The sequence below is a fragment of the Anabrus simplex genome, chromosome 2 (assembly GCF_040414725.1).
Source record: "Anabrus simplex isolate iqAnaSimp1 chromosome 2, ASM4041472v1, whole genome shotgun sequence".
Classification (NCBI taxonomy): domain Eukaryota; kingdom Metazoa; phylum Arthropoda; class Insecta; order Orthoptera; family Tettigoniidae; genus Anabrus; species Anabrus simplex.
In genome coordinates, this window is record NC_090266.1 from 997,179,057 (window position 1) to 997,192,882 (window position 13,826).

Below are 13,826 nucleotides of genomic sequence, written 5' to 3' on the forward strand. Positions count from 1 at the left end.
ATCACCTGACTGTTGAACGCAGGCATGCAAACGTGCATGCACTGTGTCGTACAGGTGCCGGATGTCAGCTTGTGGGGTGGAGTTCCATGCCTGTTGCACTTGGTCGGTCAATACAGAGACGGTTAAAGACGGTTCTGGATGACGTTGGAGTTGTCATCGAATGCTGTCCATACGTGTTCGATTGGGGACAGATCGAGGATCGAGCAGGCCATGGCAACATCTCGACACTCTGTAGAGCACGCTGGGTTACAACAGCGGCATGAGGATGTGCATTATCCTGTAGGCACCAAGGCAGAACCGGCTTTCATCGGAAAACAACGGACCACCACTCCATCCTCTAATGAGCTCTCGCTTGACACCACTGAAGTCACAGACAGCATTGATTTGGGGTGAGTGGAATACACGCCGCAGGGTGTCTGGCTCGGAGCTGTCCTTCAGGTAACCGATTAAGAACAGTTCGTTCCGTCACTGTGGTGTTAACTGCCGCTCGAACTGCTGCTGCAGACGCAGTCCACTGCGCCACAGTCATACACCGAATGCGGCGATCCTGCCTCTCGGTGGTGCCATGCGGACGTCCGGAGCCCGATCTTCCTTCTCGTGACCACTGCTGCCGGCACTCATGCACAGTGGAGACATTCCTGCCAAGTCCTTCTTCAATAGCGCGGAAGGAAAATCCACCTTTCACGTAGCCCTATTATACGGCCTCGTTCAACAGAAGTGAGCCGTTGATACTGGCCTCTTCTTCGTCGTAAAAGCATTCTCGACCCACTCACAGTCTCTCCGTCCAATCTCATAGGTAACTAACTTTCTCGCACAGTACAGCAAACCTGATGTGCAACGCCATGGGGTCGCTACTAGCGCCACGCTAATGCGATTTGTGGGAAATTTGAATCAACGTCACCTTTAAGATGTATAAACACGCCTACTAACGTTCGTTAATCTAGCACAACTCCTTCTTGGTGTTCGGATATTTTTTTTCGCCAGTGTATATTAACAAGGCTGCAGAGAGGGTCGATGGTAGAATGAGTTCTTCGTTCTAAGTAATAACAAGTGTTTGACAGTGCTGCAATGATATGTCGTTATGTTTCGTAGTGTACTCGTTCCGGGGATAATTTACGGAAAGGTATAGACCGGTAAGGCACATACCTATAAGCAGTTTGTCTTCAGAAGGTGACTTGGTCAAACAGCCTACTGTTGCGGAATCTTACAGCATAACACGAGTGTATTGGGACGTGAAGTGAAATACAGTACAGTGAGTCTGTTACAAAAATTAGCATCTCCACGACTTAAGTGATCTCGGAAGAGAAACGACGTACTAATTAATATCAGGTGGGAGGTACGTATTGGAACGTGTGGACCGTACCAAATATTTGATCGTATATTCTTTCTGGAATAAAGCATCGTGACAAAAATTAAATCAAGGTGCAAGAAGGCTTTGACTGTATGTTCGCTGATGCAATCTACACGTTTGGCAAGAAGGAGGTGAATTAGCAGATAAAGGTATACATACATCATCCTATCTTCAGATCAGTTGTTGTCTGGACCAAAACAGAATGGACTTTGGATATTTTATCCAATAACGAAAATAACAAATATGAAAAAAGGAAGTATTATTACTGATAGAAACAAGTGGGAACAATTAAAAGGCTCTTGATAATTTAGAGATAAACACCGTTAGAAATGAACACGTTGTATGAAGTTGGATGTACGAGTATAAGGGGGCTTAGAATGTGTATCCTCTAATGTGAACAGAGAAAGATCGATAACGTTTGAGAAAGAAACAAAGAGGTCGAAGAAAGAAAAAGGGAGATAGTCTGAAAAGAAGACAGTCTCAACGACTCTAAGGAAGCGTTAACTATTTCACATTGGTTAAAAGTCATGAGAGTCTATACTAATTCTTTGTGTCAATATATTTTAAGAAAACCAAAATTTGGTTTCTGGTGTATACAGGCATATTATATTGATGATTTCATTAATTTATTTGCAAGTTAGACTTCACCTATTGGACTGGAGAATATATAGTTGATGATTAATGTGTTATTTCTTTACCCTCGTGTGACAACTAGGCCATGGAATGTAGGCACACGAAACTAAATGGAAATAGTTATTCTCTTTCCGCGTAAACTTCACTTTCGAACTTAAAGATCTATCACGTCAGGTGGAGAGATATTGAATTCTGCCTTCAGTATTCCTCACTCAAATCAAACACTTCAACAATGTGTGCTATTTATCATCTTCAAGACCACGTACTGAGATGGTGGTGATGAGATGATACTACATATTTTGTCACAGTTACCATATGGCACAGCAGAATTATTATACCACATGCTTCTCTAAGGATTTGATTACTAGTGCACAGAACTCGTCATCGAACTGTTCTTGCTGAAGCCAAACGTAATAAGAAACCTTGGCTGTGTCATAATTTAACGAATACATAGGGACTATCCACGCTGATTGTTAAGTCCGCTGGACGATTAGTACAACACGAAATTAAATGAATGTGATGACGGTAAAGTTTCCTGGAAGTTCATCTGAAAACAATTTTGATGTAAGCAGTTCAAGGGGAAAAATTGCAATGACCAAATTATTCCTTCAACATCTTAATTTAATCGTATTGTATTATAAGATAATTATAAAATATGCTTAAGGTTTTGAATATTTTCCGAGACATTTCCAATATGAGCATGATATCGACCAAAAACCATCCAGCGATGCACTGGTCGATCATGACGACGTGTTGCTGTTTACCATAGGGCACGAATGCTCTGTATCTGCAACTGCAATGGTGCATACTACACCATTCATAATGAAAATGGAAATACCGTAAATGAGTAGGGCTGCAAAACTGTAATTGAGCATGCAGTAGTATGATAGCACTTCATTGTTCCGGTACTCACGTTTGGAGAAAAGAAATCAAACGAGCAACCGGCTTAAAGAGACCTGCACCGCAAGGCTCAATTGGTCCACATTTAAAGGTAGTCAACTACCCATCGTGCCCTAGCGGTTTAACGTCGTATTACCATATACGAGTTTTTGGTGACACTAGGATTGTATTAAATAAGATACAGCTCCAGCATTTGTAGGTAAGAAGAAGAGAAATTACAGTAAACCATCTTTAAGACTACCGACGGTGCGGTTCGAACCCACTGTCTCCCAAATGCAAGCGAATATGACTCTTGCAGCGAATATAACTCGCACGGTCCATGCATATTTAATAGCGCTTAGGTATGAGTACCAGGATTACAAAATGATGTTGGAGGGAGTTTCCTGGAATTGATCGGGCTGAAACATCCCATTTGCAGCGTTCGTCATCCGGGGGGCAGCCCTGTCAGCATACCGTCGAGCAGTCATACTATCCTCGACAACTACTAGTTGCAAATTCAGATTAATGTCAGTAGCATTCCAGCATGCCCGGTATTGACTTCGTGCGTCTCTCGACAAGAAGATCGGCTCGGCCTCCTTCCCTGGTATGTCGTCGACGCGATTATGTCGTTCATTCCTGCCGAGACAAAACCGTAATTTGTCACTATGTCATTCGTATGACCAACAAGATCTTTCTCCATACACCTCAATGTTCTGCAAGATGGTCAAGGACGCTGGCCACTACAAGGGGGTCGCAGTCATGGCAAACGGCTGTCGGTCACATACTTATGTGCACTTCGCAAAGTCATTTCTCTAGAACTTTGGGATATTTATAACTGAAAGCTCTTGCATTCAACAATACTGTATGTAAAATGAAAATCAATATGTTCGTTCACACGTAAATGGATTTCTCACAATATAATTAATGTGTAAGTGCGATGATAAACATTCTTATTGCACTGATTCTCGCTCAGAATGATTACGACTGGGTATAAATGAACTATAATTTTCGTATTGTCCGGCTCCTTGGCTGAATAGTTAGCGTAGTATTATTCAGTTCAGAGGGCCCCGGGTTCGATTCCCGTCCGGGTCGGAGATGTTTTAGGCTTAAATGGTTAATTCCCTTGCCTCTGGGAATCGATCTTCTTACTGTCCCCAACATCCCTGCAACACACACACGCACACAAAACACTATCCTCCACTACAATAACACGCAGTTTCCTACACATGGCAGACGCCACCCACCCTCGTCGAAGGGACTAGAACCTAGGAGAGGTAACTAGAAGGCACCGCCGTCTCAATCTCTGTATACTGCCTGCTCTGTGCCGCGAGAATTGCGTTTACAGCGACATTGCAGATGACAGCACTTACCGCACCCAGAGCACATGTTGGTTAAATGAGAGTTGGTCTATAACGCCAATATAAAATGAAAAATAATCCTTAACATATTATTAATTTAGAAGATAATGCACATACAGAAACTAAGATTTCACATTTGCGCTTGGCTTAAGATATAGAAACGTAAAATACATGAAATCTTACCAGTTACGGTAGATATATTAGGAACATCCCACTGCTGCATGGTACATAAAAATTTCAAAATTTTCTCGACACGAGTAACGGAGCGCCTTTTCAGTCCTTTTCTTACTATTATTTACCAGCAGTGGACGCAAAAACATTTCTATCACTATTTCGCTGACCCTTTGTTTATGATCAGATTTCTGGATACGTTTTACAGCACATAATGCGTGCGTTCGTCATGTCATTAAACCCACCACCCAATCTCACTGAACTAAATAGACCTTTTCTTGCGTCTCCAGAAAATCATCTAGTGAGAACATAAAATAACCGTTGTTGTAACAGATAAGACACACGTTCCACTATAGATTTCACAGTTAGTGAAACAGCATCTGCCGTCTCATTAGTCAGACACTACAGTGTTTCACGTTTTGATTCCAACCGAATTATTTTAACGTACTCGATGAAATCATCATTCAACCATTGTAAGTATTTTATCTGCTGGTGAATAGAAATGCACACAATTTGGATTGTTTTGCCGAAAGGCATTACAGTAATTATTTCTGAACTAAAAGGGATAGATCGGAGACTTCTAAGCCTTAACGAGGAAGTAGGCAGCAGGACTAGAGAACTTCTTTGAAAGTTGGATTACAAGAAAACACAACAGTTTATTCGCGAGAGCAGATTTTACAATATCTGTGCCGCATACACCTTCAATATTGACCACGCAAACGAACTTGTCACTGGTTCGGCGATCACTATTACACTCCTCTCTGTTGGTCTGAGAGTTTTACATTCAGCTCTAAGTTTTTCCTTCACTAATTGGGAAATCCCGACAAACACTATCAACATTTTCCATTTAGGCTACCTGTCCAGAGTACTTTGTGACCGAGCTGACACTAGACCAGGAGTCCTGCCATATTTCTAACCGTTTGGGATACTATTCTCCACGCCACATATACCGCGTGGTTTGTTCTGACTGCCCGGATTTTGTCTTGCGAAAATTATAAATTTGATTTTTAAAAAACGGTCGTTTTTCCTTTATATTTGGCTGCTTCCTTTACTTTATTCAGACAATCAATTTCTGGGTTGTATTCGAATTGTCTCTGTAGTCTTTTAACTTCATTATGGTTACTCATCAGCTGTTATTGCAGTCTCAGAATGCTTGATCGGAGCCTCTAATGTCTGATTTTCTGATCACTGCTGTCATTCTTACTCGTTGGAATATTGACTTGGATTGATACATCGTTGTTCAAATGAATTTCGTACTCGTCATCCAATGTATTTCCTGCGGTTGAAGAGCTTGTTTTATCACAGATTTCCTCCGAAGAAATATCTTGTCGCAGTCTGGTCTTTTGTGGAGCTGTTTTTCTTGTTTGTAGTTAATGGGGATAATTCGAAGACCGACTAGGCACGCTCTGTGGCTTCAATATATTTTTCTTTTAGTTTTATCTTTTATCTCCATCTCTAAAATTCAGGCTACAAACTCGAGAATAATCGGATGAAATCCATTGATTACCCTTGGTTGATCTTTTCCCAAAGTTCTTTAGTTGGAGGTATAACAGGAATCATCACACCTGAAGAATTTGGATTTCCTGCTTTGATATACAGAGAGGAACACAACAATTAATCATTTTACAACCAGAGATACACACACAAATGCTCGATGCAAACGCACTAGAACACAACAACGTGGGTACGGATATAAGTTGCGTGCGTTAGCTGGCGCCCCTAGCGGAGGTTCGTGACACTAAGAGCTCACGCTGAGTAGCATGTTAACTGCATAGCATAGAGCAGGCAGTATATAGGATTGAGACGGCGGTGCTAGAAGGTAACGCCTTCTTTCCGGCTAGGATATTCGGCGGGTTTGGTGATTTGATGTAGTTGGGAGGTGGGGGGTGAATCGGTGGAGGAACTGGGTGGGCGTTTCGGCATCTTGGCTAAGTGCTTTATTGAGGGTCTGCCTTCCAGGGGCTGCACCACGCCAGAAATAGCCACTCGAAATTCAAAAATATACGTATTTTCATATTCTTTTGGAAAGAAATGAGGAGAGGAGAACATGTGTATACACATACATACAGGGTCTCCCTTATAAACACAGACCGTCGAGCGATGTTTCTACTCTCCCAGACCTAAGCAGCTGTACGGAAGCCGCGCGCATATTTCTTGACCTTGCAAGGAGCGTGCACGTGTTCTACCTAGCAGTCGCCAGTCTGAATCTCAGCTGTTAACATGGTGAGACATTTATTTTCGCATGTGAAAATAATTTTAAGTACGAATCGGTTCGACGGGTACGCGATACATTTGTTCAGCAATTTCCTGGTTTTTTCTTGCTAGTTCTTTACGTCGCACCGACATAGATAGGTCTTATGGCGACGATGGGACAGGAAAGGCCTAGGAATGGGAAGGAAGCGGCCGTGCCCTGAATTAAGGTACAGCTTCAGCATTTTCCTGGTGTAAAAATGGGAAAACACAGAAAACCATCTTCAGGGCTGCCGACAGTGGGGGTCGAACCTACTATCTCACGGATGCGAACTCACAGCTGCACGCTCTTAACCGCACGGCCAACTCGCTCGGTCAATTTCCTGGTGAAGTGCCACCTGCATATATACAGATTCACGTAATTGTAAATAAATTTGAAACTACTGGCTCAGTGCTCAATAAACAAGCATGCGCGCACACGAACAGTTTTAACAGAGGAAAAACTAGATGACATGGCTGCCAATCTTGAACGGTCATCGAATACATCACTCACAAAATTAGCACAACAAGCAGGGGTTTCAGTTTCTTCTGCACACAGAGCTACAAAGCTGTGTAATCCGTACAGGTTTACACGGGCCCATTGTTTAAAACGCGCTGATCCAGTCACAAGAGTGAGATATTGTGAGTGGTAACTTGAATCATTGAATGATCCTTTATTCCACCCACAGCTTGTGTTCTGCCTGGTTTCATCTTAATGGTCGTGTGAACAGCCATAACTCTCGCTATTGGTGTGCAGAAAATCCTAATGGCATTTTTGAAGTCCCTCATTATGAAGGATTACACTTCCGGCATCTTTTATAAGGTAAGATTTCATATAAGTCTGTATACACGCTTAAAGCAGGGCGGCCGCGCGCGTCGTAAGGCAGCTGCCGTAGCGCAGAGTAGAAATACCGTGCGCTCGGTCTGGGTTTATAACAGAGACCCAGAACCTGTACTTTGCATCTGAAATTATATTATTCATAGAGCAATGACATAAATATTTTATTTAACTTACATCACAAAACATTTCGTAATGTGTTTCATGAAAATAAATTGTTAATAATAAATGGCATTTCAGTACTCATTTATTCAGAGTCAGTTAATATAAAACGTACGTAAACTTAGATTAATAAACAGACCTTGTAAAAATGAATAAATAAAACTAAAACGAACTAACTTTCCCCTGTAGATATTGTGATCATTTTCTTCAGTTGTTCTGACTCCACAATTCTTTGAAAATTTTGTATTATACTGACTAAAATGCAGTCTGGCTCCTTGGCTGAATGGTCAACGCAGTTGCCTCTGGTTCAGAGGGCACTATGTTCGATTCCCTGCCGGGTTTGGGATTTTAACCGCGTTTGGTTAATTCATCTAGTTTGAGAACTCTATGTTTGTAATTCTCTTAATACACATCTTCATTTACGTACAACACATCACACAAAAAACCACCACAGAAACACGCAACAGTGAATACATCCCTCCACATAGGGTTTGCATGAGGAAGGGCATCCGGCCTTAAAACTGAGCTTAATCTACATTAGTACTGACCCGCATAGTATTGGTAAAACGGCCAGAAAAGAAGCAGAATACTGATATAAAGGAAGCCAGAGGATACTGTCGATATATTCTACTGCCCCCACAATCCAAAACCTTCTGATTTTACCTTCTTTCCCCACCTTTCACTGCGTAGTGCGAGTTAAAAGGAGAGCTGCCACGGTAGAACAGGCTGTCCACGGCTGTAGGCAAAGCCAGCCATGGCTCAAGTTGCCATCTCTGACGTGGGGATCAAACTAACACTTGCTGCAGTGACACAGGCTCGTTAGCCCCCTGCGAGCACACGATTACCACGTGGGTTTCCACAGTTGCTGTGTGTTGCTGATGTCATCCTTCATTTGACCACTGTTAGTATACACGTTGAACTGTAGGAGAGGAGCATGTCGGCCAACATGTGCAGCTACAGATCACTTACACACAAACCAATATTCTCAGCGCTCTGTGACCAATCGCGAATCCCTCTTAAACGGTCAGATGAAAAGAGAAACATTTTTAAAATGTTAGAAATTTAAAAATGAAAAGACAGCATCAGTGTCTCGGGTGATGTGATAGTACAGTATAAACGTAATCACTGTGAACTGCAATGGATGTACAATTTACTTAGTAACAGGACACATATTGTGTCGTTACAAAACGAAATGACTATAGGTAGGCCTGTCACCGGTTCAACACAAATGGCAAGAGTTACCCTCTTATGTTAACAGCACCGACAACTTGACCTTGAGAAGGAGGGAAGTGAGTGTGAAAGAGAACGCAAATGTTTAAAGGCCCAACAGCTGGTATCAGTTTAATTTTTTGATCACGAATAGACTTGAGTTTACGAAAATATATGTTGTGAGGTCCAGTTAATGCCTAAACTGATTTTCAAAACGCCGCCCCTCTCATAAAACAATAGGCCCTAGCTCGTAGCATCTCCCTGGTCGACTTTTCCTTGTGACAACCTTGTGGTATTTTTTGTTTCTACGGAGGGATAGCTTATTCCTAGTGTACTGGCTTCTTACCAAAGTGACCACAGATTGCAGTGCAATTTTCACACCGTGTATCTTAATTAAGACCAAATCCCACTACCTTCCCAGTACTGATCCTCTCTTTTCCTATCGTCGACGAAAAATGCAGTTGTTAGTGTGACGTGAAACATGTAAAAATGGGAAATCATGGTAAACCGTTTATGAGTGCTGAGGGTGAGCAACGAATCCACTTTCTCCCGAAAGTAGAAGCATTTACCATTCCAAGCAACGAACGTTACCTGTAGTTCCGTGTTTTAAAGTATTAATCGGATGTAGCCAATTCTGCAATAACAAAACATAACCAACATATTGTAGACATTTCTTCCATATGGCGAATTTCAAATGGCAATGTTCTGGACACACGGAAGACAGTGACAAGGAATGCAGCAAAAATCCGACGTGTGTTCTCGCAGTTGATAGCCTATCTTTAGAGCAGCATTTTAGGATAATTCCCTTAACAGCCTGTAATATTTCCTTTCAAGATTGTGCATTGTCCGACAAAACAACGCTGTTCCAGAAATCGAGCTAACTTCTTACATAAGCTTCTGCGAACTTGAATATGCTCTTCAGATTCTTCTTGCCTATGTAGGACTTCTTTGTGGGTACCCCGTGTCTGTATCCTGCACGACTGATGAGCAAACTGTTCATACATTCAGTTAATTGATCTTTATACTGAAAATGTACAAATCACTGACAGCTCATTATTCTCTAGCGTATAATCTCTACTAAAACTCAGACGGAATAATTGGCAGATTCGAGTGTAGTTATCGTTCGTTAACCTAAGGTGAAAGGTTCTCAGCGCTTACAATGTCATTCTAAGACTGACATTCTTCTAAGTGTTCCATAATTTTAAGAAAAAAGGAAATGGTGGATTACTGTCTTACTTTTAGCATGGGCTTTTCTTCCAGATCCAATGTCAAAAGTAATTGAAATTACCCACTTTAATAGTCAAGTGACTGATAACACCAAAATCAAACACACTTAACAAGTTTTGTACTGGCCTAGTGATCAGATATGACCTTAGGTGAAACAACATGGACCTCTATGCATTATTTGAAGTTGGATCTACAGACTTGAACGTAAATATTCGTATAGGCACTAGGAAACTTTTCTTTGCTAGTTGCTTTACGTCGCACCGACACAGATAGGTCTTATGGCGACGATGGGACAGGAAAGGCCTAGGAATGGGAAGGAAGCGGCCGTGGCCTTAATTAAGGTACAGCCCCAGCATTTTCCTGGTGTGACCACGGAAAACCATTTTCAGGGCTGCTGACAGTGGGGTTCGAACCCACTATCTCCCGGATGCAAGCTCACACATGCGCGCTCCTAACCGCACGGCTAACTCGCCCGGTCCACTAGGAAAAAACCAAAGTACAGTATTCATTTGTGGAGCTCTCAGTACGAACAAGTATGAATATTTCAGGTATACATGAGATTAACTAATCAATTGAACGCATGGACACAATAATGATACAATTTTAACGTTTTTCATACAAAGACAATCTCTCGATACGAGTTTTACGCCGGATAAAGGTATTCGTACATTCACGTTACATTAATCTTTCTCGAACGAAAAACAATGATGAATTCTGTCCTTCAGTACTCAGCGTGCCTAATGCTTCGATCACATTGGAGGCACGCTTGTGCACGTAATTTGGTGCCTCCAATGTGATCGAAGCCTAACTCATCAATGAATCACCTCCCTCTGTCTCTTGCTGATACTGTGAGCCAGATTTCATGTTGTCTCTGCTCCAGTATCACCGTATGCCACTCTTTCAGAAGCAAATTTTAGCTGATATTTACAAGAAATGTGGTGTTTTCGTACTCTTATTTCAAGTTCATTCCAGAGGTGTTAAATAGGATTGAGATCGGGGGACTGTGCGGGAGTTTTAAGGTGTGGGGCTTACCGTAAAGCACTTATGGTTTCACAATCTCGGCTGTAGGCTAGGGATTGTTGTCGTGCTGGAAGTAGTAATCATTTCCAAAATCCACTTTCTCTATTCCCTTCTTCAAATTTTCTTTCAGAATAGGTAAGTAAGTAAATCTGCACGTAGCTCACCTCAGTGAAAACTAGCTCCTCGACACAGACGCAGCCATCCACCCTCAAGTAATAACACCACCTCCACCATGTTTCACAATAACTTGCTAGTTGCTTTACGTCGCACCGACACAGATAGGTCTTATGGCGACTATGGGACAGTTAAGGCCTAGGAATGGTAAGGAAGCGGCCGTGGCCTTAATTAAGGTACAGCCCCAGCATTTGCCTGGTGTGTAAATGAGAAACCACGGAAAGACATCTTCAGGGCTGCCAACAGTGGGGTTCGAACTCACTGTCTCCCGGATGCAAGCTCCCAGCTGCGCGCTCCGAACCGCACGGCCAACTCGCCCGGTCACAACAGCTTGAAGATTCTGGATGTCAAGAGCAGTATTGGGGCTCCTCCAAACCAAAACACGGTCATAGTTATGAAACAGGTTGAATTTATTTTCGTCCGACAAAACGACGCTTTTTTAGAAATCGAGCTAATTTCCTGCATAAGCTTCTGCGAACTTGAATATGTTCTGCCGATTCACCTTGCTTATTTAGGACTTCTTTGTGGGTACCCCAGCTCTGTATCCTGCACGATTGATGAGTCGCCTTATTCCTCGGGATGTCACTTGCTTTCTGAACTGTTTTTCATCATAAGCTAATACGGCTGTAGATGTGGATTTTGGATATTTCTTGGTCATTTGCACCACGTGTCCCTTTTTTTTCTAATGGTCAGTTTTTGCGGGAGACCTCCTTCTTTGTTTATTAGCAATTCCGTTTCTTTCAATCACTTAATTATACTCTGGATAGTCGAACGACTTCTCCCAACAATGTTTGGAGTTATGTAATATGATGTAATATGAGAATGCCAGCCCCATTTCCACTGTAGTTTCCTTCCCTTTGTGACTCATTTCAACCACTTGTATCCCACCCAGTACCCAATACTGCTCGCTTAACATGCAGTAGGCACCTGAGGGAGAACAGTACAGTAGAAAACTAGTTTGTCTGTTGTTTCCTTGTTCACAGCCAAGTGCGAGTACTTCTGTTCTGGAAGAAATGGACGTTACAACGTAAACATTTCTCGTCTTAGCACACAAATACGATCTTGCACTTGTCGCTGATTTATGGTATTACGGGATATCTCATACATGTTACCCAAGGGGAATAGAATACAAGCCGACATGAGCGGCTCAGACGGTTGAGGCGCTGGACTTCTCACTCCAACTTTGCAGGTTCGATCCTGGCTCAGTCAGGTGGTATTTGAAGGTGCTCAAACACGCCAGTCTCGTGTCGGCAGATTTACTGGCATGTAAAAGAACTCCTGCGGGACTAAATTTCGCCACCTCGGCGTCTCCGAAAACCGTAGAAGTAGCTAGTGGGACGTAAATCCAATAACATTATTATTAATAAAATATGAACACGAAATATTAATCGAGATAAAAGTTCCTTAATGTAACATATTGTACTGTACGAATACTTGCGTCCATGTCTGTATATCAAATACGAATCGTAGTATTATACTGTACTTTCATTGTGTGTAACAGATAGTCTAGCGAGTGAATTCTCTTTCTCCGCTTTCCAGTCATCGATCATCAACACTACTCACCGTACAGAAGGCCTTTCATACGTTGGAATTCTGAGCTCCTTTATTGTCACCTTCTTTTGGAGTATCGGTGGTATTTTTGACTGGAACCCATATGTTCGGGTAAGAATGATCACTTAGTATTAACGCCCATCTTCTACACTATTTACTTTATATATACAGTTGTCAAAACATTAACATGATTCTTTTGATTTTCCAGGTTCCAAATATAGTGTGCTGCCTATACTCAATCCGTGTAATTGAGTTATATATCAGACACTCACGCCGTAGGCGTTAGTCCATCGATCAGAGATTAACGGAGAAGTTTTTGAGGCGGTATCGACGGAGAAGAGTGCTTGTTAATATTGTCTTGACTAAATATTATTTCAATTGAGAAAATGTTTATTTCAGACACATATTCCAAATACTGAAGCAAATTTCAGTAAATATTTTGATAACAACATGGCTCTCTTCAATTCCTAGCTACTTCCCATCCATTGTCATAAAAAGGAGAGGTTCCACTTCAATACATTGCTACGTCTATTTTATTTAAGAGAGTAGAAAATTAGGAACACTGTCTTTGTTAGTTACCCGTACAGTCACCCATCCAAGTACTGCTCCATGGCTAAATGGTTAGCGTGCTGGCCTTTGCTCACAGGGGTCCCGGGTTCGATTCCCGACAGGGTCGGGAATTTTAACCATAATTGGTTAATTTCGCTGGCACGGGGGCTGGGTGTATGTGTCGTCTTCATCCTCATCACGACGTGCAGGTCGCCTACGGGAGTCACGTCAAAAGACCTGCATCTGGCGAGCCGAACTTGTCCTCGGACACTCCCGGCACTAAAACCCATACGCCATTCCATTTTTACCCGTACAGTTCTGCAATATATTGTACTTTGTATAGGTCTGTATAAACTTTATCAAATAAATCATTTACACATTTATATCTATCTATCTATCTATCTATCACATCTACATTTAGCAAAAATATTTCATTTCTTGAACGTTCATAATCAATGCAAAGAGATTATAAAAT

The 13,826-nt window shown here is 42.0% G+C and overlaps 1 protein-coding gene across 4 annotated transcripts in view; it reads left to right on the forward strand.

The window, feature by feature from the left end:
* The window catches only part of LOC136863239 (uncharacterized), a 150,292-nt gene extending 137,055 nt beyond the window's left edge, over positions 1-13,237 (forward strand). For all 4 annotated transcript variants that reach the window (XR_011017786.1, XR_010859178.2, XM_068225886.1 and 1 more), the window contains 2 exons: positions 12,791-12,913; positions 13,011-13,237. Coding sequence is in view for 2 of the 4 variants with exons in the window: in XM_068225886.1 (XP_068081987.1) it covers positions 12,791-12,913; positions 13,011-13,088 (201 nt within the window). In the remaining 2 variants the exon portion in view is untranslated. The remainder of the gene's footprint in view (positions 1-12,790; positions 12,914-13,010) is intronic.
* Positions 13,238-13,826: the final 589 nt, after the last annotated feature.